General features: G+C 38.7%; 4 protein-coding genes across 5 annotated transcripts in view; 3 read left to right on the top strand and 1 right to left on the bottom strand.

Moving 5' to 3' along the window:
• The window catches only part of LOC145468667 (neogenin-like), a 114450-nt gene that overhangs the window by 23944 nt on the left and 64560 nt on the right, over nucleotides 1-25946 (top strand). The window lies entirely within an intron of this gene.
• On the top strand, nucleotides 770-13324 carry LOC145467418 (muscle, skeletal receptor tyrosine protein kinase-like). Of its 2 annotated transcripts, XM_081450974.1 has the most exons (4): nucleotides 772-1469; nucleotides 11275-11559; nucleotides 12382-12690; nucleotides 12918-13324. In XM_081450974.1, exons 1-4 carry the CDS (start codon nucleotides 1274-1276, stop codon nucleotides 12932-12934), a joined length of 807 nt encoding a protein of 268 aa, XP_081307100.1. In that variant the 5' UTR covers nucleotides 772-1273; the 3' UTR covers nucleotides 12935-13324. The 2 variants fall into 2 exon arrangements, with proteins under 2 accessions (XP_081307099.1, XP_081307100.1); XM_081450973.1 differs by lacking the exon at nucleotides 12918-13324 and having other exon boundaries at nucleotides 770-1469; nucleotides 12382-12899.
• LOC145468668 (protein sidekick-1-like) overlaps nucleotides 13232-25946 on the top strand; it is a 26300-nt gene continuing 13585 nt past the window's right edge. Inside the window, exons 1-7 of the mRNA XM_081452380.1 lie at nucleotides 13232-13274; nucleotides 13536-13850; nucleotides 14028-14095; nucleotides 18440-18668; nucleotides 20676-20972; nucleotides 22403-22702; nucleotides 24894-25193. Of these exons, the coding sequence (XP_081308506.1) occupies nucleotides 13232-13274; nucleotides 13536-13850; nucleotides 14028-14095; nucleotides 18440-18668; nucleotides 20676-20972; nucleotides 22403-22702; nucleotides 24894-25193 (1552 nt within the window). The remainder of the gene's footprint in view (nucleotides 13275-13535; nucleotides 13851-14027; nucleotides 14096-18439; nucleotides 18669-20675; nucleotides 20973-22402; nucleotides 22703-24893; nucleotides 25194-25946) is intronic.
• On the bottom strand, nucleotides 15450-18115 carry LOC145467402 (uncharacterized). The gene is made up of 2 exons (XM_081450960.1): nucleotides 15641-18115; nucleotides 15450-15600 (listed from the first exon to the last, which is right to left on the bottom strand). Exon 1 carries the CDS (start codon nucleotides 17263-17265, stop codon nucleotides 16276-16278), a length of 990 nt encoding a protein of 329 aa, XP_081307086.1. The 5' UTR covers nucleotides 17266-18115; the 3' UTR covers nucleotides 15450-15600; nucleotides 15641-16275.

Below are 25946 nucleotides of genomic sequence, written 5' to 3'. Positions count from 1 at the left end.
ATATTCATGATGCTAAAAATTCAACAATCAATAATTCATCCTTTTTTGGTCATGTCGCCAAACATCTCACTTTTGGAATAAACTTACTGAATGGCTGAAAAACTTAAATTTCCTCCCTAGAGATTATGCTTTGACAAATATTACTGATTTGGGTCTGAGGCCAGATATCTTTCAATTTGCGCTTCTTATCAATTACCGCTTTCTCCTAACACGATATCACATATGGCTCGCTAAAACAAAGGATGATCATCCAAATCTCACGCATTTCATATGCACACTAAAATCAAGATATGAAATAGAAACAAAAAGTGCAGACACAAAGAAATGGAAACCTCTTACAGGATATATGAGGATTTAATTAATATTTTAGATTATATCTTCTATACCTATCGGTATCTCTCTCCTACCCATTAGTCTATTCCTAATCTCCTGTCAGATGCATAACTCATTTTACCTTTAATGTACCACATGCCTTTGGTCTGTTTTTTTTTTTTTTTTTTTTTTTTTTTTTTTTTTCATGTTTCTATACTACAACCTCAAGCTGTAATAATACCTAGCTATTTTTCTTCTTTTTTTCTTTGCCCCTTGTCGTCACTGAATTTCTTAGTTGTGTAAGTCGTTTAACTGTATTTGTTAGTAATGTAAGTCGTTTAGATATTGTAATTGAAATAGTGTAAATAATTAGAGCGATATAATGTAAATAGAAAAAAAAACATTCAACAAGAATATACATCAAAGGAAAATATAATTAGCCATCGAAAAATACTAGCAGAATGTGTTTCTTTAGTCAAATGTTGCTATTTTAAATACCCTTTTTGTGCCAGTCGCAGGGTAACTTTGTGGTGGCCGTACTTTTTGCCATTCTTCTGGCGTAATCGGTGTTCCAAAATTCCAGCGACGCTGCTAACACACCATCGTCTCCTATCGGGCCTGTTAGTGACAGAATGCGAGCCTCAGCGAGCTTTTGTTCACAAATTATATTTTGTCGGCTATGACATCGACAACCGCGAGGAATATCAGTTCTACCGCCGAACCTCGAATTGCCTTTTACCAAACGCTCAAGGTTCTTCATCTGGTAGAAAGCAGTTCGTAGGGACACCTTCTGCTTTGTCATCCTTTATTTGTATATAACGCAGGCTCTGCCTCCCGCTTATTATGGAAGAGTTTTGCTGTCCGTTTCCACGATCTCGCAACTATCCTCCATTTTCCATACCACGTACAGGTGCTTCTTGTCAGAATCACGTGATTATGGTCGAATCATGACGGGCGAATCATGTACGGCCGAATCATGTTTCAAAAACCCGGATCTATACGCTGCACTGAAATCGGCCTTAACTTCTCTCGTTTAACCATACTATGCTTCCAAGATATGGACGAACTTCTTGTCAAAACTAGTACCTCCAGACAACTTCTTCTCCGCTGGGTTCCATTCTTCTTGTTGTTGGTATCCTATTCGTCCGCTCAAGAAGGTAACAAATATTTCGTATTTGAAAACAAGCGCTCCACATTTTCTGAAAGAAAGTTACCTTGCTATACGTACATGTAGAACGATACATGTAGATTGCTTCAGCCGGTTGCTCAAGATCGATTTTTCGATATTACATACTTCTGTTTTCACGTACTAAAAAAATGGCTTCGAACCAGAACCGCCAAAATAGAAACTGATAAAGGTGTTGCTTATTAGTTGCCCCTATCACAGTGATATGTGTATCCCCGTGATATGTGTATCCCCGCACACATATCACTAGTGATATGTGTATCCCCCGTGGGGATACACAAAACACTGATACGCGCCTGGGCATTCAACGAACAAAATAGCGACTCGGTTGCGAGGTTCCAACGAGCGCTGTAAAGAGTAGAAGAAACCAGAAATGAATTCGCGCCCAACGGAGCAGATTAGGATTTCTTGAGTTTGGTTGAGTTCCAACCGACGCGGTTGTATATCAGACTAAAACTTCGAACAGCGGATACACATATCACTAATTATTTCATGGCGCAGTGATCTCAGTGTGTATCCCCTAAACACAGCCGTTAGATTGGCTATCTACCTGATCGAAGAAAATGGCCCGAAACGTGCTGGCTGCTTACTCGCTACGACGTTTATACCCAGGTTGAGTTTTGCGGAGTTTGCAACTCGAATGTCTAAATATCTAAACTGAAATCGCGTGCAGGGGATACACATATCACTAATTATTTCATGGCGCAGTGATATGTGTATCCCCAGAAACACAACTGTTATAATATAGCGCATCAACCTTGCCAAAACTGCAGGCAATATTAGCACCCGACGTTTTTACACGGCTTGGGTTCACTGAAGTTTGAAACTCGATAATTCCACTAAAAACGCGTGCACGCGTGCACGGGATAATAAGGGATACACATATCACTGATTATTTCATGAACTAGTGATATGTGTATCCCCATGGACACAGCTGTTATATTGGCTTTCTACCCAAGAAGAAAAATGCCCATAACATTTGCATTGTCAAAACTGGCTTGCTAGAAATATTCACACCCGGCATTTATTCATAGCTTGGGATTTCTGGAGTTTCACTGACGTCGGTTGTACACCGTCGCCGACCGCATGCAGGGGATACACATATCACTAATTATTACATGGCGCAGTGATATGTGTATCCCCTGAAGACAGCCGTTATCTAGGTTAACTGCCGAAGAATAAACGTCGAATATTATGAAACGTGCTAGCAATATTCGCAGTATAGCAATGTATACAGCTTGAGACAACATATCTTACAAGAAGTCGAACTGAAAAGCGGGTGCAGGGGATACACGAGTGCCACTAATCATTTTATGGCGAGCGGGTCGAAGCAGTGATATGTGTTTCACTCCACGAATAATTCAGATGCAAACAAGGCGATGAACAGTGGAGAATATGCGTTACTCGAAGGGTGAGAATGCACCGCGCAATTAACATCGTCCTAGAAATCCGGTGCCGTGAAACTCAAATTGAAATATACCTAGATCCATTTGGTGTTCAACTTTAAATTCATTATATCCTGCTCGCAGAAAACCAGTTAGGATCAAGAACGCAATTCCAGCAGCAGATACGTAAACTTTTTCAACTACAAAAATTGAGATTTGTGTTTTAAGCCTGTTTGGGTTAGTCGTTCGTCCAGTAAGCGACCGGACGACGAGAGCGCTTTCAAGGAGGATATTGCTTTTTAAAGTGGAAGGGAGGGGGGTGGGGGATACACATATCACTGGTCGCCATTTTGGAGGGGATACACATATCACTAGTGTTATGTGTGCGGGGATACACATATCACGGGGATACACATATCACTGTGACAACGGTTTTGTATTTAGTTTTCCTTTCATTTCCGGTGTTTCTTTTGTTTTTCTTTCATTTATCTATTTCGCCACGCTATGACTCTTGGGACATGTCACGTTCTTGCTTAGTTGTCGCACTTCTGTTAGAGGATCGTCGGTGTTATGTTGTTGTAGGAATCATCGTCGAATTTTAAGGACCTTTATAAGCCAGCTAGAGGCATTACTGCGCGGAAAAGATATGTAAGTGTTTTATTGTTTTGTTTATTTTAGTTATATTCCATTAGGTTCGCTTTTCATCGATTATTAAGAGTCACTGACTGGAAATATCGAGAATGGCTGGCCAGGTTGGAAAAATCGAAAATCCTGAAACTTTGCCTAAAGAATACTTTTAGGGAGCCACTTTCGAAAATATTATTCCGATTTTCTTAGAATTTAAAGTCTTCGAGAAATTCGCAAAAAACGAAAATATAGCTTTTTGCCTCATTAAATATGCAAGAAATATCTGGAAAATTGACAAAGTTCTCGGTATTCGCATTGAAACAATTTACAAAACTAGAACTCGGGGTAAACTTAGCATAAGAGCTTTACTTTTCTTCTTTCTAACAATAGGAAGTTTTAAATTTTTCAAGCATTTTGAAGGATTCCGTCGGCCGTTGAAGAATTGCCTTCTAAAGCCCCTATGAAAACGGCAAAAATTGCGTAGTTTTACGGGCTTAAAACGCATCTTGGTATGTCCGATATGGAACTAAAACAAGTACTGTGCAAAAGAGTGTTGTTTCTACTATAATAATATGGAAAAAAATTTCTGGGCAATCGAGGTTCACACAGGTAAAATGCAAAAGTTCGCGACAGTCTCTTCTCAAATTTGCATAATGCGGTATGTTCAAAGAACTGTATTGTTGAGCACTCTAGTCTGTTTTTGTTCCATTTGTGGGCCTTGCTTTGTGGGAAATATACAAAAAGAGAGTTGATCCATGTCGTTATTACAACATTGTTTCATTATTTCACGCAAGGTACATAAAACTACAGACAAAGCCCAAAATATAAGTTCAAAGATGCTACATGTATTACGTGACTGGCGTCACGTAATATTTATTTTCAGTTAGCTCCAATTGGAATTACTAGATTATCGAAGTTTAGGCCCAGTTTAGACGTCGTGCTTCTGTCGTGCCGAACTAAATACAAGTAGGTTTGACTGTAGCACGGCAGGAAAACAACTCTCATTCAGACGTCGTGCCACAGTCGAACCAAATTCGGGATATACTGATGCCTCGTAACAATTCTGCTCCTAACTCCCCGTGGGAACGCAATCTCCCCAAAATACATAAATATAATTTATGAATTTTGTTTAGCGCGGCAGAAGCACGACGTTTGAGTCACTGCCGTGCCAGAGTCGTGTAGCACGGCAGAGCTTGTCGAACTTAATTGCTTGCCGAACTTAATTCAAAAGTTTGATTCAGACGCCGTGCTTCTGCCGTGCTTTTGTCAAACGTAATTCTTGAATTTAGTTCGGCACGGCAAAAGCACGACGTCTGAAGTGGGCCTGAGACACTTGCTTATAATAGAGACATAGCAGGGTTTGTCTTTCCCGTTTATATACACTCAATTAGTCTGCAAATATTCGAAAGGAGACTGGTCTTTTAAAGTATTTTTTAACCATTGTGTGTCTATTTTGATCTTCATGGGAAACGGATTAATTAGAAGTACTAAATGAAACGAAGAGGTTTTATTAACGTGATCCAGCTAGACCAAGGAAGCAGGTTTTCTTGAAAAATAGAGTAAGACTGCTTGATGTCTCTCCTGCGATCTGATCTCGATTGGAATTCGGCCTAGTTCAAACGTCGAATTTAATTCATTCGCGCAGAAGATCAGAAGAAGTTTGCTTTGTTGAAGACCTTTTTAAATGCTAGAAAGCAACTGCAGCTGATGCAGCAGGATATTAATTCACAGGGACGGCGGAGTCTTTTTTCAAGTGAAAGAAAGAGGGGGGGGGGGGGGAGGTGCGGGGCTTGAAAACGAGCGGTGCCGGCGCAAGTTTGTAGAGGGGTCTAGGGGCAACCTCCCCCCAAAAAACCTTTTTAAGTCTAGGGGCTCGGAAATGGTATTTTTGACATTCTCCATGGTGTAGTTCTTAAGAAAATCAACCTAGTGGATGAACTATAAAATGACAGGTACTTTTAGTGCATTTACAGCAATATATTTTGAAGGTATTGTGAGCTTGATACATCTTTCTGAGCCCTCTATGATATATCACGGCCTTAGTACTGACTGACCTGCGCTTCTACACAAGCCTCCCGGTGTGTGGGAAGGAAGTGCACGCAGCGGAAAGGTTAAAACTATGTAAACATGAAAAGCTTCCTACAGATTTGGTACGAGGTTGTAGCTTTGTGAATTCTTGGTAATTCTGTAGTCAACCAGACTTTTTTCGTCTTCTTTTCCTTCTTCTTTATTTCTTCATCTGTACCTCATACTAAAACAAAATAAACTGTCATCGTGGTAAAAAGTGGAGGGGAGTGTTGGGTGGGGGGGGGGGGGGGCATCCCGGCTCCGCCATCCCTGGTTCAGTTTGGCACGTGCATGGCAAGAGAACGCCGTTCGAAGCCAAGTCGCGCTATTGCCGTGCGGAACAGCATTAGGCCTGCCGTGCTATAAGTATTCGCGCCGACTTTAATTCAGCCTGCCGAACTGAGTGAATGCATCGTCAGTCAAACGTCGTGCTACTGCCGCGCTTGAGTCGAAGTTCTCGATATTCGCATTGAAACAATTTACAAGACTAGAACATGGGATAAACTAAGCATATTGAAAACTTTATATTAAATAAGCAAGTGTCTAAACCTCAATAATCTAGTAATTCCAATTGGAGCTAACTGAAAATAAATATTACGTGACGCCAGTCACGTAATACATGTAGCGTCTTTGAACTTATATTTTGGGCTTTGTCTGTAGTTTTATGTACCTTGCGTGAAATAATGAAACAATGTTGTAATAACGACATGGATCAACTCTCTTTTTGTATATTTCCCACAAAGCAAGGCCCACAAATGGAACAAAAACAGACTAGAGTGCTCAACAATACAGTTCTTTGAACATACCGCATTATGCAAATTTGAGAAGAGACTGTCGCGAACTTTTGCATTTTACCTGTGTGAACCTCGATTGCCCAGAAATTTTTTTCCATATTATTATAGTAGAAACAACACTCTTTTGCACAGTACTTGTTTTAGTTCCATATCGGACATACCAAGATGCGTTTTAAGCCCGTAAAACTACGCAATTTTTGCCGTTTTCATAGGGGCTTTAGAAGGCAATTCTTCAACGGCCGACGGAATCCTTCAAAATGCTTGAAAAATTTAAAACTTCCTATTGTTAGAAAGAAGAAAAGTAAAGCTCTTATGCTAAGTTTACCCCGAGTTCTAGTTTTGTAAATTGTTTCAATGCGAATACCGAGAACTTTGTCAATTTTCCAGATATTTCTTGCATATTTAATGAGGCAAAAAGCTATATTTTCGTTTTTTGCGAATTTCTCGAAGACTTTAAATTCTAAGAAAATCGGAATAATATTTTCGAAAGTGGCTCCCTAAAAGTGTTCTTTAGGCAAAGTTTCAGGATTTTCGATTTTTCCAACCTGGCCAGCCATTCTCGATATTTCCAGTCAGTGACTCTTAAGCTTTTAGTAAGTTTATCGAGGGACCACGTGTTTAGGTTAGGAGCATTCCAGCGTGGCAAATGCTAGGATTTTGTGCATTTATTTCAAGTGTATTGGTCCCTAGCTGTTAGAAATTATTGTTCAGCATTTATACCTTGCATATTTTGTTAGATTTTTCTGTCGTTTTTCGTGCGGAACATGTATTTTCTTGTAGTATTGTTGGTATGTAACTAGCGGGTTCCGCCCCCAAATATGAATTCAGCATGCAAGTTTAATCTTTAAAATCGTTTTAGTTTCTTTATTTATACCTTATTTTCGGTTATAGTTAGTGTAGTTTTTGCCTTTGTACGTTCACATTAGTTTATTTAGTTATACAATCATTATTTTCAGTTTACGAGAGTCAACATACCTTGTGCAGAAATAAACGAGCATTAATCGGAACTTTCATCGCCCTCTGTGGTCGCATTCTCCGTAAAATACTTCTCTCCGAAGCCCGACACTTCTCGATTTGTCTGTGATTGTCGTAGCTTCAATTACACAGCTGTCATTATGTCATTTCTTTTTTAAAACCGATAGATCCAGTCGATATTTTGCTGTTGTTTATATGTTTCTACATGTAACTAATCAAAATTAAACATTGCAACTGATGGAATTCGTAATACTTCCTTGTAAGCATAAGTTTGGGTTATTTTATTTGTAGTTAGCGCATTATTATCTCATGGATAGTTTCCCATTATGGTGCCCGCAGTTTCAAAGTGTTTGTAGCTAATACATGTATTAAAGAAACATTGCTCTACACTGTCAGCTGTCTGTCAACCAAGTCAGTTCGCCAACAGAACAGTCAGGGAATGGAATAGTCGCCTCTCTGATGTTGTAACCTCAGAATATTTACAAATTTTTAAGTCCAAATTGAGCAATTACTTATTTATTTTTATCATTATTATTATTGTTGTTGTTTAATTTACATATTTTTTTAGTTTTCTATTACAATAGATGTTAACTGGCACTACTTTACAATTTTTATGTAAAAGTTAGCGTGATAACTGCAAATACAGCTGTAGTTTCTTCTGACTTAATAAATGTTGATGTAGATGTAGAAACCAACAGTCAGCTAACAGATGTCCAACTGAGTCAGTTCGTTACTGCTTGCAGGGTCCGAAATCTATTTGACGAAAACTCAATTTCAACTAAATTGTAAGCTACGTGTTCTTCTATGCCTTCACACTTGGAGTCTGACTCTTACGATCGTTCAGGAGTAGGAATATTTTCATGCAAAGAAATATCTTCAAAAACTACGCATTTTTGTGTTTTGCTGTGAAGGAAAAATCTTATTGATACTTTTTGGCGACCACATTTGGCTTGATTCCCATTTAACAAAACATTTATAATAAGGCTGTATCATTTGACTGCTAACGAGGTGTCATGCAGAACAGCTAAATTAGATCAGGCTCTGTGTGACAGAAGGGGCCTCATTTAACAGTGCAAGACTCCTGTCTCATTTCATATCGAGCGACTGAAATTACTCTGTCCCTTTAGTTGCACAGTATTAATACTGTAACAAATGATGAGAAGTAAAACTCACTACCAGAATGTTCACTTTCATTGCTCATTTGAAGAAAAGAAACTTGATTGTTTTTGTCATTAACTTGTAGCTAGGGCTGTACCATTTTTGCGATATGGCCCTTATACCAGACCTTTTTTGCCTCGTGTCCACGTCACATGGATATAAGGTATATGTTGGCCATCGTTAAATTCCTGTGTAAGAAATTCCTGTGTAAACCGTTCTTTGCATTCCTTATGTACATGTAAGATTCCTGTGAAGGGCAGTTGTGGAAACTCTTGGGCTACAATCAATTTTGTTTTTTGAAAGACAGGCATAAACCATTGAATTTACTGTACGAGAGGCAACCACGCTGTACAGATTCAAGACACTATCTACCAGTATTCGTTTTTCCAATGGGGACTAGCATGTGTGATTGGCATTTGTGACGTACTGTTTTTATTGTTTTGTTTTGTGTCCGAGCCCACGATGCACACAACTCACCCGCAATTTAATCAATTTTGGCAACAAATGACAGGCTGAAACGTTCAAGTGATGGGTTTTTGTCCCGCAGACAAATCTAAAGATCACAATGAGCGGATTAAAAACTAACAACTAATGCATATTTTCTGCAAATAAACGAACGGGTATAAATCACAAAAATTAATTGTTAATATTATGATCAATATCTAACTTTATGTATATATCAACATGGGTCAGATCAGGGCATCATGCCAGATACGGAATGATATGGAAGTGTAACACTTGTATTCCGTTTATTTTACATTTATGATCCTGATTCGGCATTTGTAGCTATTTGTGACAGGCTGTTATAGCATTTTATTTTGTTAGTGCCCAAGCCCTCTGTTCATGCAACTCGCTTGCTTGACAACAAATAACAGGCTTAAAACGTTCAGTTACGCAGAAAAATCTAAAGATGACGATGAGTGGATTAACAAGTAACCTCTAAAGCCCATTTTCTGCGAATAAGCAAAAAGGGGTATAACTCACAAAAATTAATTGTTAGGTACGGGATCAATATCTCACTGTATATCTAACCGAATTCGCAAAAACATGCCCGCATCGACTCAAAGACAGTCCCAGCGGCTAGAAGTCCTCTGACCACCCCCCTGGCTAGGAGATTGGCCAATCACGCATGCATGTGGCATGGACCACTCCAGCAGGGTGCCATGTCAACACAGAAGCCTCAAACAAGGTCAAACAACTGGGTAAAATACCCAGAAACACAGTCAACATCAAGCTTATTTAACACTGAAAACTCAAGTTCTAGCTAGTTGGAGGTGTCAGTGAAAGACATCCTCCCTTCCCCCCTGCTTTTGACAGCTGGCCCCCAGCAAGCCACCAGCAGATAGGCCAGTCATTGGGCCATGTGCCCAGCCTAGCCTTGACGGAGTTCCCCCTGGGTTTAAGGTCGCTAGCTTAGCCTGGATTCGGGCGAATCCAGGCAAAAACCTAGCGGGCAGTGTTTGCGAATTTGCTTAGATATATATACCACCATGGGTCAGATCAGGACTTCAGGTCAGATCAAACTGCATTCGTAATACTACTGGAAGTGTAACGCTTGCATTTTGTTTACTTTACATTTTACTTTTATCATCAGAGTAGCCTACACACAGGCCAGCATGAGGGCATAGTCTAAACTTTGAAGCAATACGCGAATTACCCAGAATTTATTCTCGCTGACTGGTTTTTGATTCCTCTGATATATCAGTAGAAATAAAGCAATAAACAACAGATTTAAGCCAAAATTGTCTTAAATCAGCCGTGTAAACGTTCCTGAATGGAAGATATGTAATTCAGAACTGCGTTTCAATCTCTTTTAGGAAACCCTTTTGATAAAGGGTTGAAAATACTGAAGTCCCGAAAAACTAAATACTACCATAACATAAGAAAAATCTAGGAATCTGATTTGACTTTCCAGGATCGAAGCCTTGTGTAGTTTAGAGTAAGAGCAAACCCAGGAGCTTGAAATACTCTGGAATGCACAGCAATTGAGTAAATTCCAGAGAAACCAAGTAAGATCAACCAAAGATTTATTCGAAGGAAGCAATGAATCACACAATATAGAAAACAAGATGACAAAATAGAAATCCGATGTACTTGTGATTGATAAATCAAACAATAAAGAAAACAGGATGACAAAATAAAATTTGGATGTACTTGTGATTGTTTGAAGTTGTGGTTGTGTGAGGCCTTTGATTTCTTATAGTTTTTTCAGGAAATAGCACACAGTGCTGTGTGGGTCGTATATTAACAAACAATCAGGCCATAGTTATTCAGAGTAAAATTTATTGAACAGAACCTCGGTATAATGAACCCCATTTTAATTAAACAGATGTAACATGTTGCACTGTGGCTATGGTTATGTTATTATGCTGGAAAGATCACCACTATTGGTTCACCAATGGCTGGGCATTTGTGTGATACCAATATTGTTGCATTACTTGATAAAGAGTGGTAGGTCGGTATACTGTAGCTGTTGGAAAAGTGCTGGAAACTATTGCCAGACACCCTCTGTTAAAAAAGTGTGAAAAATATTATGTTTCTTTGTAATTAGCTCAAAATGGTATCCGAAATTTCCATGTGATTAGCAATATTAGAATTGCTTTTGCCAATAAGAAATTCTTTTAGAACAAGTGTTATTACGTTGTATATGACATCACTTATTTTATAGTGTGATATAGAAGAGCTTCACACATGTATATTTTGATCATGTAGCATATAATTATAACAAAGAACATTTACACATCTAAGTCATTTGGATGCTTTTTTCTAGTTCAACCTGAATTCATCAGCAATCCAGAGAATTCAACGGTGATAGAGGGTCAGAATGTTAAATTGCAATGCCAAGTTTATGGAAATCCTTTACCAGACGTGAGATGGACAAAAGATGGAGAAGCAGTAAATGTAGCAGATCAGAGGATAAATGTCTCTTTTACAGGAAATAATTCAACTTTGACAATAGTCAGTGTTGACCAAGCAGATCAAGGGCTGTACAGATGTGTGGCAAATAACAGTATAAATAATGTTACTTCTTATCCAGGAACACTGACAGTACATTGTGAGTGCTTAATTGTGTTGTTTTCACCTGATACTCAATTGATTACTTCATCTACTGGTGCTATACACATCATGTTTCTATCAACCAAGATCACAGCCTGGTTAATGTCACTTCTATGCATATTTTAAGGCTAACTACAACACAAGAACAAAACCAACAACATCATTGATAATTCTCAGTGTTGCTGCCACTGAGAATGAGTAAAGAGTAGTTTGAGGAATGTTTATGTTCTGTAATCTTATATGAGGGTTTGATGTGTCAGAAATGGTCAGGAATGAGTGAGATTTCTAGAACCAACCAATTAGTGCATGAATACATATATAGTGCAAATCACTTCCTGGTGTTTTTATTTTTTTTATTACGATGTACAAACAGATTATGTGGACTGACATTTTACTTTGTTGGAATGGTGGAACCTTCAGTTCAACAATTTTGTGGAAATGTCACCCCAACTTGAAGGAAAATAGGCTGTGATCGCAATTTTACAAGGGTTGAAGGTGATGTGCTCTTTTCAGTGTCACCATTGGAATGGGTCTTAAAATCTCTCGTACAAACAAAGAAAACTGTTTAAAGAAAACATTTCAAAGTACATATTGTTCCTTGTACATGTTTTAATCTTGGCTCATGACTGATAAGTTATTAATAATTTCAGCAAATGTATTTATCTGTCCCAGTTGCCCAGTTGGCCCGGCCAGATAGGCTTTAAGATGCAGTAGATCACCTCATTCCCTTCATTTAATATTTTGACTTCATTTCACTTTCTATTATTTTTGATCATCTGAAACAATTTTGCAAATAACTGAAACAATTTCACAATTGCAGTTGTACCAGAAGTGACGATTATTGGTGTTCAAGTACAGTTTGTGATTAAAGGAAGACAGTTACTGCTGACATGTCAGTATAATGCTTTGCCACCATTGTCTGAAGTGCAGTGGGAAAAAAATGGAACTGCGATAGCAAGAAATGCTAGTGTGGAGATTAAAGACTCACAAGTGGATATTCCATTTTTTAATGAAAGCCAAGTACAGCTGCTAATAAATGCAACTACACCACAAGATGCTGGGAATTACGCCTGTCTTGTTATTAATGATGTTGGTAACTCATCAGATACAACATCAGTTGTTATTCAAGGTGTGTTTTGCTATAACTGTATTATATTGATGTGGGTTTATAACTTCTGTCAGTATAACTATGCAGAAGCAACTTGTGCTTAAAATTAGATGGTATTTCCAGTTTCTGTGTTGCTTTTAACACTCCTTGCTTTTATGGTTCTTCCTAAATTCGAGAACCCTCTTAACTTTTTTTAAATTGGCCATCTGCATTTCCTTTTTTTTTTGTTTTACACCATTAATTTTCAGTGGCCTTAGAGATCTGACCCCTCAGAAGGAAATTCACAGGAAAGAGAAGAATCAGCCAGGATCTAATGAAACTGTATTTAGCATTTCTCAATTTATATCATTGGTAAAACTGAAAAACAAAACAAATAAAAATAAATAAATAAACAAATATTTAGATAGGAAGTCACATCAGCCTTAGCTGGTTTTCATGCCAGTCCTCTATCCTGGTCTAATTGGAATTTGGAGTGTTGGTTTTTGTGGAGAGAGGAAAACCGGAGAACCCGGAGAAAATCCATCGGAGCAAGGCGAGAACCAACAACAAACTCAACTCAGTTATGGCACGGAGCCGGAATTTAACTTGGGCCACATTTTTGGCAGGTAAATGCTCTTGCCACTGCGCCATCCCTGCTCCCTTAAAACTGGTTTCATTTGTTTGTTCAGTTTAATAGCCAGGAGGAATATAGCCTCCTTGATTAGGCTTATTCTGATTCATACTGCTTCAATTAATCAAACACTATTTTTTTTTTCACTTGGTCCGCTTACATGTACATGTAGTCTTTGTCAATCTATAGTTACCTGTTGAACTCTGATTGTACATGGACTGTTGTTGAAACGTGTTTATATTAATTAACTTTACAGTGGAACCAAATCCACCAGTGAATGTGGTAGTTGTCTCAAAGAGCTCACGAGTAGTGAATATTTCCTGGATTGCTGGTTTTGATGGGAACAGTGCAATTCAGAACTACACAATGAAGAGAAGTCTAGATAATGAAGAGTTTGTAGATGTTGTCTGTCAAGGATCCCTGTCAGATAGTTCCTGTGTGGTGTCCAGCACAAGCGCTTCTCTTGGAAACCTCTCACCTTGGACACCATACTACTTTCAAGTGTTTGCAAGAAACATAGTTGGCATTAGTGATGGGAGCCCTGTAGTGAATACTACCACAGATGAAGAAGGTGCTCGATATACACAATGCAGTTTCAACGTTCATTTAACGTTTGTAATAATTTTATACAAGTTCACCCTTAAAATGCGCAGGCACTGCATGATTCCTAGATATTTTAATGATGAGGTGAATCAATTCAAACATTTGTCACTGATTACTAAAGGTGTGGTGTAATTCCTTTTTACAGTTCCAAGTACTGCTCCAATCTTTGATGTGACTGTTGTCAATTCCACTGCCGTTAATGTCTCTTGGCAGGTATTATAATGATACATTTATAGCACTAAGCATAAGGTCAAGTAGGATGACTGGGTCTCAAGTTAGCCTTTTTTGCTTGTTTCCCTACTGAAATACAGTTGAGGTCCATATTCACACAAAAAAGGTTGAGGCCAACATCCAGCCATCTTGAGCAAACCGCGAACTCAGTGGTCAATTAATGATGGCATTACTAAAGAACATCATTAATATAGGATATACAGTGGAATCCGGATTTTTTGAACCTCTAAGGGAAAAGAAAATTGGTTCGAAAAAACAGAGAGTTTGAGGAATCAGGGGTAAAATTACAGCTTTTGACTGAGGAGGGGAATCGACTTTTGGTTCGAGTTATCGGGAGGTTTAAAAGACTAAGGGTTCAAGAAATAGGGATTCCACTGATTTGATTTATCTTGTGTGCCTGTGTACATGTAGTTTCCCATAATTAAGTTTACTTTACAGTGTTTAGGTCCGACTTTATCAATGTTTTCACCGACCCTTACCATTTAAAGAGTAGTTATGGAGAAAACTATTTCTGTGGAGTCTCACTTAAGACAGTAGACCCTCAATAAGAACAAAAATAAATTAGGTTGACCCAAATATTTAGCTGTTTGAAAGAATAAAGGCTTCTTTCAAGTTAAGGAGCATAGAAAATGTAGGCACTATTTTGCTGTGTGAGTAATGAATTACTGCTCCACAATCCAAGCCATTATGTTCCCTCATGGACAGCAAATTCACATTACATGTACACCAGTGTTTCAAATGGCATCTTGCAATCTCAGACTTATCACTTCACAAGTCAAACAAAAAACCCAGACATTGAATGCACTTTCCTACTCCTAATGTGATTGACAAGGATTGCTTGAATCCACTGACCTGTACTGATATGAAGCCAGCACAGAACCCAAACAAACCTCAGCATGAGATCCATCATGCAATATTAAAGACTGCTATTGGTGTATGTGTTTATTACAGAAACCACTGTTTGTGTTGCCATGTTTTTTCTCGTTCTTTTCTCTCAATACAGTACACAACATCAAGAGATCTCCTTAAGCTAAGCCCAACAGCGAAATAAATCCTCATTTTCTCTTAAACGAGCTGGGTGACCTATATTCTTTATTACGTAATTGCGACCTGCAATTTATCATCTTCAAGAGAAACTTTTTTTTTTTTTTTAAATTGTTCGGAAGGAAAAAAACATACAGCCAAAAGCGTGCACAAAACCGTTACTTGAGGATGCAAATTATGACCTTGAAAGCAATGTCTCCAGAAACGTTTTGAGTTGTTTAAAACTGTGTGAACGTTCCAGAAATTGTATATTACATTGTTCCATATGATCGAGACTTTCCAGTTATCGAGTCTTTTTATGAAATATTTTCCGCTACCGAAAATGGAACGTAAACCGATGAAATAACGCGCATGATTAGGCATAAATTGGGTGAGATTGGCCCGTCATATCTCTTTTGCGAGCATGGTGACCTATCCTTTTTATTGTATTTTCCGAAACAGTGCTTGGTCGGGAACGTTGAGAGAAAGCTTAAAAAAACAAACTTTCGCCAATTTCTATTTCTGAGGAATCACCTTTATGTTACAACCATGACAGATTGCATACTGATAGGAAGGTATTTTACATGTAATCGGAAAGGATTAGAATCATAGTACCTGGCTGTGGGTTTAACCTTGTTTGCTAATGCCCGCTGTTCAAAGCACATTTTTTTGCGCTGGCGCATTGAAGGCATCTGCACACGTTCATGCGTTCTGGAATTACCGGAATAAACAACGTTCCTAGACAAATCATCCTGAAAGACATATGTAGGCGAGCTCCATAAACTTAAACGAAACCAATATTCTCCAATGCGACAAAACAGTGTACAGTAGTTCTCTAAAGTAATTATTTTAATGGATCGTTTATGATAAACTAATGTTCGTATAGTGTGATCGTCCGGGTGAGTGTAGTTCTGAGAAGAACTGTTGTTGGTGACTGACGTTTCGACAACCTGAGCGGAAGTCATCTTCAGCGTCAAGTGAATAGTTTTTGTCAGTCGATGATGTTATAAGTGTGGTTCGTTGAACGTGATTGGTCAGTATAGCCATGACGGTATTGGCTGAAAGACTCGTGTAAAGTTTGTCATCAGTCATTGGTGGGTTTCGATCCGTCCATAGGTCGGTTTTTGGTCCGTGTATTGTTAAGTCGGTCTATTAGAAGTCCGTTTGTCGGTTTCGTTTCCGTCATGGATAAGTCGTTTGCAAGGCGCCGGTAGTTGTTGACATCTGTTAAGAGGCGTTTGTTCTAGGTTAGTGTACCAGCTTTCCAGAGTCAATTGTTGAAAATAGTTTGTACCGTAGGTTAAGCACTGAGCAGAGTCCCAGCCAATGTTGTGGTTTGTCAGTTGATGATGTACAGCAATGTGATTGTTGGCATCACCATTCCTCGTGGCTCGTTTGTGTTCAGTCAGTCTCGTGTTAAGGTTTCTGCCAGTCTCACCAATGTAGGAAGCCTGGCAGTCGGAGCATTTGATCTTGTAAACTGCTCCCTGTCTGTTGTTAGGTTCGTCTCTGTCTTTCACGTTGGTCAGTAAGTGTCGTAACGTAGTTGTAGGTTTGTGGGCTACAAGAATGTTGTAGGGCTGTAGGATCCGTGAGATGGTCTCAGAAGTGCCTTTAATGTAAGGTATAGTCACTGTAGTAACAGGTGTAGGGTTCCTGTTCGTAGCGTCAGCTTCAGTAGGTCGGTAAATGTTTCGTCTAATAAAGTCAGCGTTGTAGTTGTTTTTGTGAAAAACACGTTCAAGGTATCTGTTTTCGTCACGTAAGCTGTCCGGTGTGTCACAAACTAGTTGCGCTCGTCTCGTCGAAGTCTTTATAGTCGTGGCTTTGTGTGAAGTCGGGTTGTAGGATGATTCGTCAAGTAATCTGTCGGTATGCGTCGGTTTTCTGTACACTGTCGTTCGTAGTTCGTTGTTGTCGCAGCTTACCAAACAGTCTAGAAAAGGAAGTTTTCCATTTCCTTCGATCTCTTTAGTAAAGTGGATGTCGGCGTTCTGTTCGTTTAGGTGGTCGTGAAAATCGTCAATTTCGTCTTTGTGAACGGCGGTAAAGGTGTCGTCAACGTAGCGTAACCAAAGCGGGATCGTTTTTCGGCAAGTTGCAAGGGCGCGTTCCTCCACGTGTTGCATCACAATTTCTGCGACACAACAGAAACAGGCGACCCCATGGCTCTTCCATGCAACTGTTTGTAGTGTTTACCGTTGTCCTGAAAGTAAGTCGATGTAAGGCAAAGGTTCATTAAGTCCATGATGTCTTCTGTCGGTAACGGTAGCTTAACGGTAGATTGTTGTATAGCGGTCTCGGTACACTGTAATGCCAATTGAAGTGGAATACTGGTGAACAGCGATTTCACATCAAAAGACACAAGCTCGTAGTCGTCAGGTATCTGTACTGTCTTAATAGCGTCAATAAAGTTCTCCGTAGATTGTAGTTTGCGTCTTGATTTGTCAGTAAGGGGTTGCAGTATGGTCGTCAAGTATTTAGACAGTTGATACGAAAGGGACCCACAGAATGACACTATAGGTCGCATCGGTATACCAAGTTTGTGCAGTTTCGGTAGTCCGTAAAGTTTCGGTGGTTGAGGTACTGAGCACCTCAGTCGATAGCAGCGTTGAGTGTCAATAGCGTCAGTCTTTTTAAGCGTAAGTATTTTGCTGTTAAGTTTACGTTGAAGTGCTGGCGTCGGGTCGCGTTTAAGTTCTTCGTAAGTTTGTTTGTCGTTAACAAGTGCGTCCATTTTGTCGAAGTAGTCAGTCTTGTCCATAACAACAGTGACACGTCCTTTGTCGGCTGGTAGTATGACAATGTTGTTGTCGTTTTTCAGTCGTTTCAGTGCTTGTTGTTCGTCTTTTGTCAAGTTATTGTCAGGTATAGAGGCCGATTGTACCGTGGAAGGAATTCTGCTTCTGATGTTATCCTTGGCAGATTCTAATAAGTCTCGCTGATGAGACAGAACCGCCTCAACACGCTATACGAACTACTGATACTCCTTAGTTCAGACCATTTACTATAAACTAATGTGTTCCACTATCTATTCACGGAAAACGTGTGCACCAAAGTTAAGGATTTACAGTGTATTTTCGTTTTTCAGGTTGCGTTCGTGAAAGTTTAACTTAAATTGTCCGCCAAATATTAAGGGAAAAAAGTTCTACTTAAACCCAAACTGATTTCTTTGTTGTAATATTAAAAGGATACACTTTTAAAGGCGAAATTAATTCGTGAGCGGTCAGTCCATCTTAGTGGTCCGTATTGCAAAATTTGGTAACTTTGAGTGATATATTGTTATCAATGGTCATTATTTAGGTGCTGACGAGAGATCAAGCCAAAGGAGAAATCTTGGGTTATTACGTTTTGTACAACATAAAAAGTAATCCAACATTGGCAAATAGAACCGTTGATGGAAAAGAAACCACTTCGTACGAGATATCATCCTTAAAGGAGTTCACCTCGTATGAGTTTGCTATGCAAGCTTTCAACAGCAAGGGGGTCAGTCAAAAGAGCTCAGTCTTGGAGAAAAGGACAGATGAAGATAGTAAGTTTATCTGATTTTGATATTTTGTTATATCACACATACAGTAATCTTGAAAGTGAAATCTGCTAAGGCAAGCCAATTTTGATTGGCATGCTGACTCAGTCAATCAGAATCTCGTAGTTATATCATGGATAGCGGCAACAGCAACTCATGAACTGTGCTACAGTTCTTGTTTTTAGCTTTAAATTACAATCAAGGTTTAAATCTCAAGCGCTGATTGGTATATATTTCAAAGACTAGGTGAATCAATTTGATTGGTTTGCATAATTAAAATGTTTCAGCTTTTTCGCTTTATAAGCAAGAAGACAAAACTTCCAGGACCAGCATATAAACCCTAAATAAAGTTTTTGCGATATCCCTTAACCCATTACCTTAGGCGGCCGTGACGAGCGTTGGCCTTTGTTCCACTTCTGACGTCATCGCGTTTGACCAAAATTGGCATCACTTATACTCAAATTCTACAGGAGGAAAACATCTTTCCATTGATGAGAGATCAGAGGTTTCGGTACAACTGAGCCGAAAATGCTCAGAAATTTGAGTGAAAAACTCGGAACAAGATTTCCCTCAACTACACTTGGCTTCTCCATACTAGGAATTTTCCGTCTCGATGATGCTTTCTCGGGAATTCTTGAACTGGAGGCAAGCCCAGTAGAAGGTCAATCACTGCAACGAAAAAATGAGAAAAGGAGAAAAAGGAAAGGCGAAAAGAAATTTAAAAAAACCGAAAACCGTAAAGTCGTAGGTTTCTGCACATGCCCGAGCAAAAATGTCATAAAACCTGATGCTATTGAAAAGAAAGGCATGCTGTCATGTTGCAAATGTCTTTTTCAGTAGATTGCAGCTAATTTGATCATGTCCAGGCTAAAAATGTCCGAAATGCATCAAAAAGACATTTTTGGCAAAAAGTTCCGGATGTCAATGGGTAAAAGTTCTTAAAGTAATCAAGCTTTCGGATTCAGCACCCTTTCCTTATAATAATAATAATAATAAAATATATATATAGCGCCAATATCCTAAAAGTTCAAAAGTACTACTTTCTAGGGTCGTTACCTTGACCTTAGCATGCTTAAGATCTATACATACTCTTTTGAATCATTAATCTTTATTTTAACTAGAAATTGTGTCAACCATAAACTGAAGATATAGAGAACCACTACATAAAATTAATTATTTTGTGTCATTGCAGACTTCAGAACTTTCCGTAGTTTCAGGAATTTTTCTCAGTGTTTAAGCTTTAAGCATAATAAAGAAAGAAGAGGTTTATGCTTAGTTTTTAGAAGATTCTAACAGTTTTGAAACGAAAAGGACAAAGCTGATTGAAAACATCAGAAAGCGGAACCTAACATGATTATTTATTTGGTGTTTTCACTGGTCTTGAGAAATTGTCGCTTCCAGAACTTTTCTGGGTAATTAAAGTAATTTTAATGGATCTTTTCAGCGATCCGGCGGTCATTCTGAATTCTGTTCATCCTAATAGCCCATTGGGATGCTTAGGGGGCGAATACATACTAATTTGCCCCCTTAGCATCCCATAATAGCTATTTGAAACAGTAGAATTTAAAACGGCTGCGGTATCGCCGAAATGGTCCTTTGTTCAGTTCTTTCTTTGCTTGCTTGATTCATTCTTTAGCCTATTTCTTTGCTTTCCTTGGTTCATTCTTTAGCCTTTTTGCACCACACTATTGCGTAATTATTTCAGACTTCCCTATTAGCGTCGTAATAACGTTTTTGTTTTTTCTCTCTTTGTTTTTCTCTTCTTTTCCTTTCTTTTTATGTGAGCATTTGTGCTATCTTACTGATCTGCAATTTATTTTCATTTGACACTGATGTCAACTGGCTGCCTGGCTCCGCTAGCCCCATATGATTATTCCAGGCACCCAGTGCTCTAATTTTTATTTTTGTACAGTTAGTATCATAGTGTGAGAGAGTACAAAGAAAGATTATTATTGTTGTAGAGTATAATTAATGTTTATGCCATTTGAAACTCAAATGAACTTTCTATATCAGGACCTAGTGCTGCACCACAAAATGTACAAGGACAGAACAGCAGTTCAACCAGCATCTTAGTCACGTGGGATGAAGTTCCAGCTGATCAACAGAATGGTTTCATCACTAATTACACCATTGCTTACCACTCACAAACAGAAAATGACAATGGAAGTGTTTTGGCTGGTCCTGATGATCGTCAAAAGAATTTGACAAATCTACAGGAGTACGTCAACTACAATATCACAGTGTTTGCATCTACTGTGAAAGGAAATGGACCAGCCAGTGACCCTGTTATTGTAAGAACAGACCAGGATGGTAAGTTCAGTATGTTCCCAGTAACGTACCCGACTTCAGTATTGAACTGCTGTATCTTCCTGTACTCACTGGAAATCTGAAATTTGGCCCGATATAACACATTTACTCTTAATGTGATATCAGAAGGTTACATCTTTACACTTGTAGCCGTCGTACATTTCAATATCTGCAAAGCTAATTAGTTGCCCACTATCCGAACAGCGAGTCAGTTATCAGAGCACAATACACTTGCAACATCAAGTTAACTTTCTGCAGTCAAACGATGTATTTAGCTTATTTTCACTACTTGCAAAGTTGGCCTTTGTTTCGGGAAAAGAAATCGGCTAGCTAGTAACCAAGCATCGTGGTCAAAGGAGAAAGGATTTTTCATTCTACTTCGTGTTATTCCAGCTAATACAGTCACGCGAAATCAACACAGGAAATAATTCGAGTCGAAAATGAAAGTCAATAGACTTTCTATGGTGTTGCCTGGTGTAGCTTATATTCATATCTTAAAATCATGGACAAAGTTATCCAAACAAATTGTTACACTTTGCAAATTTAGAAGAAAATGGTCGGAAACTGGGCGCACTAAACCAAAACTTAGTTAAGGTTTCTGACTTCTGTTATTTCAGAAAAGTTCAAGTTCATTTCAAATTAAACGATGTTCTGATCACTAGAACTCTTCGAGTTTCTTCACGTCAAAAATAAAAGAACTTCCTTTGAAAACGTTATCACATGTATCAGACTCTTTGTTTAGCATTGGTAGTATTACCGTCCTCTGAATATCGCAAATTTTAACCACGACCATTTTACTCACCGCGAAGGCTTGTTTCTCAAGCTAACAGCGCGCTGAAACCTTTATTCGAAAGCTGAAACGTTTAAATTCCTTTCGGAAAATTTCCTTTTAAATGACACGCACAACGTAAAAATGGGTTTTATATAAAACTGGTCAGATACTGGTACTGGTCAGAAACCAGACAACATACCGTACCTTTCCTTAGAAATTGCTGTGCATGTTGTGGCAGTTTCTTTCTGTTTTGTTCAGTTTAAAGAACTATAATCGCATGTTGTCAATTCAAAAATTTGTTTAATATAAGTTCTCAAAATACTGTACACCGTTAGGGATTTTAGAGGCTTTGCAAGGTAAGAGGTGATGCAGTTCATTTTCTTTTCTTGCCATGCTTTTAAAGTCCAATCAATACATTAAAGTAAGCTCCAATGATCTTCCTCTCATAAACTACTAGCTTAAAGTGGCATAGTGATCTCTGGCAGGCTTTTGTTTTCATAGACATCACAGAGCAGGACACCCAGATCTAACACTAGTAAATACCAATAGGAAGGTCTATGGCAAACGCTAAAAGAAGCACGTCATTAATTAGTAACTCATCATAGTAACACAGCAAAGCCCAATCAACCACCATTCAACTTGTTTTGAACTTTTCTGTCAGAACCTGATGGCCCTCCACAAAATGTAACAGGCCAGAACAGCAGCTCAACAAGCATCTTGATCACTTGGGATGAAGTTCCAGCTGATAAACAGAATGGTATCATCACCGGTTACACCATTACTTACCACTCACAAACAGAGAATGACGATGGAAGTGTCTCGGTTGGTGCCAATATTCGTCAAAAGAATTTGACAGAACTAAAGGAGTACGTCAACTACAGTATCATAGTGTTTGCATCTACTGTAAAAGGAAATGGACCAGCCAATGATCCTGTTATTGTAGTTAGAACAGACCAGGACAGTAAGTACTTTATATTTGTATCCTTTTCTTGTGGGTGTTATGGTAAATTTTGTGGCTGCTTGGTATTAGAATTTCATAAGCGGTTTACACGGTAAGAGATCATGTAAGGAAAGTCTGCATAGTACTAGCCAAGTTGCCCATCAGGCAGGTGCGTATCTCCGCTTTCAGTGGCATCAAGCGACTAGGAGGTTTTCTACTTCTCCCTGGTTAAGATGCTAGTCCATTGCATGATTAGCCCCAGCATTAAGTTCGCCAGTACCCATTTCTACACCTGGGTGGAGAGAGTCACTGTGAGAGTTAAGTGTCCTGCCCAAGAACACGACACAATGACATTTGATGCCTTCGATCAGGGCTCGAACCAGGACCTCTCGATCCAGTGGCGCGCGCACTAACCATGAGGCCACCGTGCTTTCACAATAGATCATATTCATGTACAGATGATTTTCATTCCTTTTGTGTGTTTTAAGTCAAATCATTACGGAAACACCAAAGTACTGCTTTTAAAACAAAAACGATCGATTTCAGGCAGTATTGGAAGTACAGCTAAGTCGTCACCCTCTCTTTACCCGGTCGCAAAAATGTACTAATATAATCAGTTTACAAGTGAATATATGAAAAATCATATGTTGGTACTGCGGAGAAACATGATTGATCATCGCAGTTATGCACACAACTTAAGCAGTTGTGAAATCAAAACCTGCGTTCGAATCCCGTTCAGCCCCAGAATTTTTTTTTCAGGCTTTAATTTCACAACTGTTTAAGTTGTGTGCATAACTACAATGATCAATCACGTGTTCATATGTCTTTCTCCATAGTTCAAATATGTTTTTTCATATATTCGCTTGTATTCTTCACCATCTACGGCCCGGGTGTATTACAAACTCACGAAGTGACCAGCTTCCAGATGGCTTGATAGCTCGGTTGGTAGAGCAGTACACCGTTATCGCAGAGGTCATAGGCTCGAATCCCGTTCAGGCCTGAACTTTTTTGTTTTTTTTTTCATACTTTAATTTCACAACTGCTTTAAAAGTTGTATGCATAACTGCGATGATCAATCATGTGTTCGTACATAATCAGTTTAATACAGCAAACCAGATTTGCTTTAAGTGACCACTTCTGTTAAGCGGCTGAGGTCACTGCTTTGCCGTTCCAACCAGAGATTTTGTATTGTTTTTAATTCTATTTAACTGCCAACGAGAATACTGCTTGGTGTTAAAAAAAATAGAGGTTTCCGCCATATACGTATAAGGCAAATTTCTGCTGAGTGAACGCCTATCCGGTGGCACACTTTTGTAAGTGACCCATGCTCATTTCTCAGGGGCGGCTTCTTAATAGACGTTTGACTGCAACAACCTTTATATTGTACCATGTTTCTTGTATGTACACATCACGCGTGTACAGTATTCCCTCCACATCAGACAACTAACATTAGACATATCCTTGACAACCTTAAGGTAATTCGCCTGAAATAAAACTGCACATAGATTTTGGTTCAAACTTTGTCCACTGAATATTTATCATATGAGAACTTTAATTATAAAATAAAAAAGGGGGTGCCCATGCTCGTTAAGGAGCAGTGAGGCATTAAAACTGTCCCATTTTAGCACTATTTGATGCTTATTACAAGAACGCATTCCAAGTTATTGTAAACTCTTTGTGAGCCCAGACTCATGAAAACACGCCTCAAACTACAGTCAACACTTGTGTCGGACACAAATAAACTTATTAAGTTTGATTTTAACAGACAGCTGAATCCTTGTTAAAATATTGGAACCAAATTGCTTGCCACGGCTATCAAACTGCAAAATAGAAAATACTACAGTGCAGCTGCTATTTTCCTTATTTATTCAATTTTCTACTGTAGAAATCAGATCAGTCTTTTGTCACGCAAAGCTAATGATTAGTTGATTAACATGACTGGAAAAAATTTGGGGTGCTCAAGCTCGTTAGTGAGCTATAGCCATTTTTCAACTGACAGAACTCAATATTAAGGCAAATCCACCATGTTTTCAATGTGCGCGTGCACGAACGCGCGCTAAAGACGCCATAAATTATGCGCAATAAGGATGCGCCATGCAAATGTGAGGAATCACCTTAAGAAACAGTTCTTTTGGAAGTCTTCGTAGGAATAATATATGAAAGACTAGTGACAATCATTTCAAAATTAACTTGTTTTGAACTTTTCTATCAGAACCTGATGGTGCTCCACAAAATGTAACAGGCCAGAACACCAGCTCAACAAGCATCTTAGTCACGTGGGATGAAGTTCCAGCTGATCAACGGAATGGTATCATCACGGGTTACATCATTACATACCAGTCACAAACAGAGAATGACAATGGAAGTGTTTTGGTTGGTGCTAATAATCGTCGAAAGAATTTGACAGAACTAAAGGAGTACGTCAACTACAATATCATAGTGTTTGCATCTACTGTGAAAGGAAATGGACCAGCCAATGACCCTGTCATTGTAGTTAGAACAGACCAGGACAGTAAGTGCTTTATATTTGAATCATTTTCTTGTGGGGCTATTAAAGTGGATTTTGTGGCTGCTTGGTTCTTGTTTGTTAATCACTTTGGAGCTGATCTCTCCGTGTAAAATTGGTTTCTTTAACTAGTTAGAGACAGAAAACTGAAATTATCAATGAAAGGAATTTCGTCAAAGAAAATAACCCGTGCACTTTGAAGGACGGTAGAAATGTGCGGTATTAGAATTCCATAAGCTGTTTACATGGTAAGGGATCATATCAGTAGAAATGATTTTCTTGCCTCTTCTTTGTTTTAAAATCAAATCATTACGGGAAGACCAAAGATTGTTTTTTAAACATGAACTATTGTTATTATATGGCTAGCTCTGTGACCGGGTAAAATGAATCAACTCCTGTACTGCGATTGGCTATCCAAGCGGGCAAGATTCAGCTTTCTTGGCACTATGTTAAATTTAGCCAAATGATAAATCCTTTATTGACCTACAAGCTTGTTTGATCAAGATGGATGGATATTTCGTCTCGGTCCACAAACACGCAAAAAAATAATTTGGCCAATATCCAGCCATCTTGAGCTCACACTTGGTCAATGACCCAATTTTTACAATAACTGTCTAATTTCTCGCGCGCTGATTGTCTCATTTTTATCATCAATAAGAGTACAGACGAATAAACTTTTAATTTATGCAAACTTTCACGTTCCACTTTCAGCGGTCAAACTGTCAACTTTTTAGTCAATGAGATTCTATGGACTTCTTT

This window comes from Orbicella franksi, chromosome 14 (genome assembly GCF_964199315.1).
Source record: "Orbicella franksi chromosome 14, jaOrbFran1.1, whole genome shotgun sequence".
Taxonomy (NCBI): domain Eukaryota; kingdom Metazoa; phylum Cnidaria; class Anthozoa; order Scleractinia; family Merulinidae; genus Orbicella; species Orbicella franksi.
This window is presented reverse-complemented; position numbering and strand designations above follow the sequence as displayed.

Coding starts and splice junctions, on each gene's coding strand:
- LOC145467418 (XM_081450973.1), top strand. CDS start 1,274: ATGTACGGCCGAATCATGTTTCAAAAACCCGGATCTATACGCTGCACT. Junction 1,470..11,274: donor CTATTCGTCCGCTCAAGAAG/GTAACAAATATT, acceptor GCTTTTTTCTAG/TTCAACCTGAATTCATCAGC. Junction 11,560..12,381: donor AGGAACACTGACAGTACATT/GTGAGTGCTTAA, acceptor TCACAATTGCAG/TTGTACCAGAAGTGACGATT.
- LOC145467402 (XM_081450960.1), bottom strand. CDS start 17,265: ATGCAACACGTGGAGGAACGCGCCCTTGCAACTTGCCGAAAAACGATC.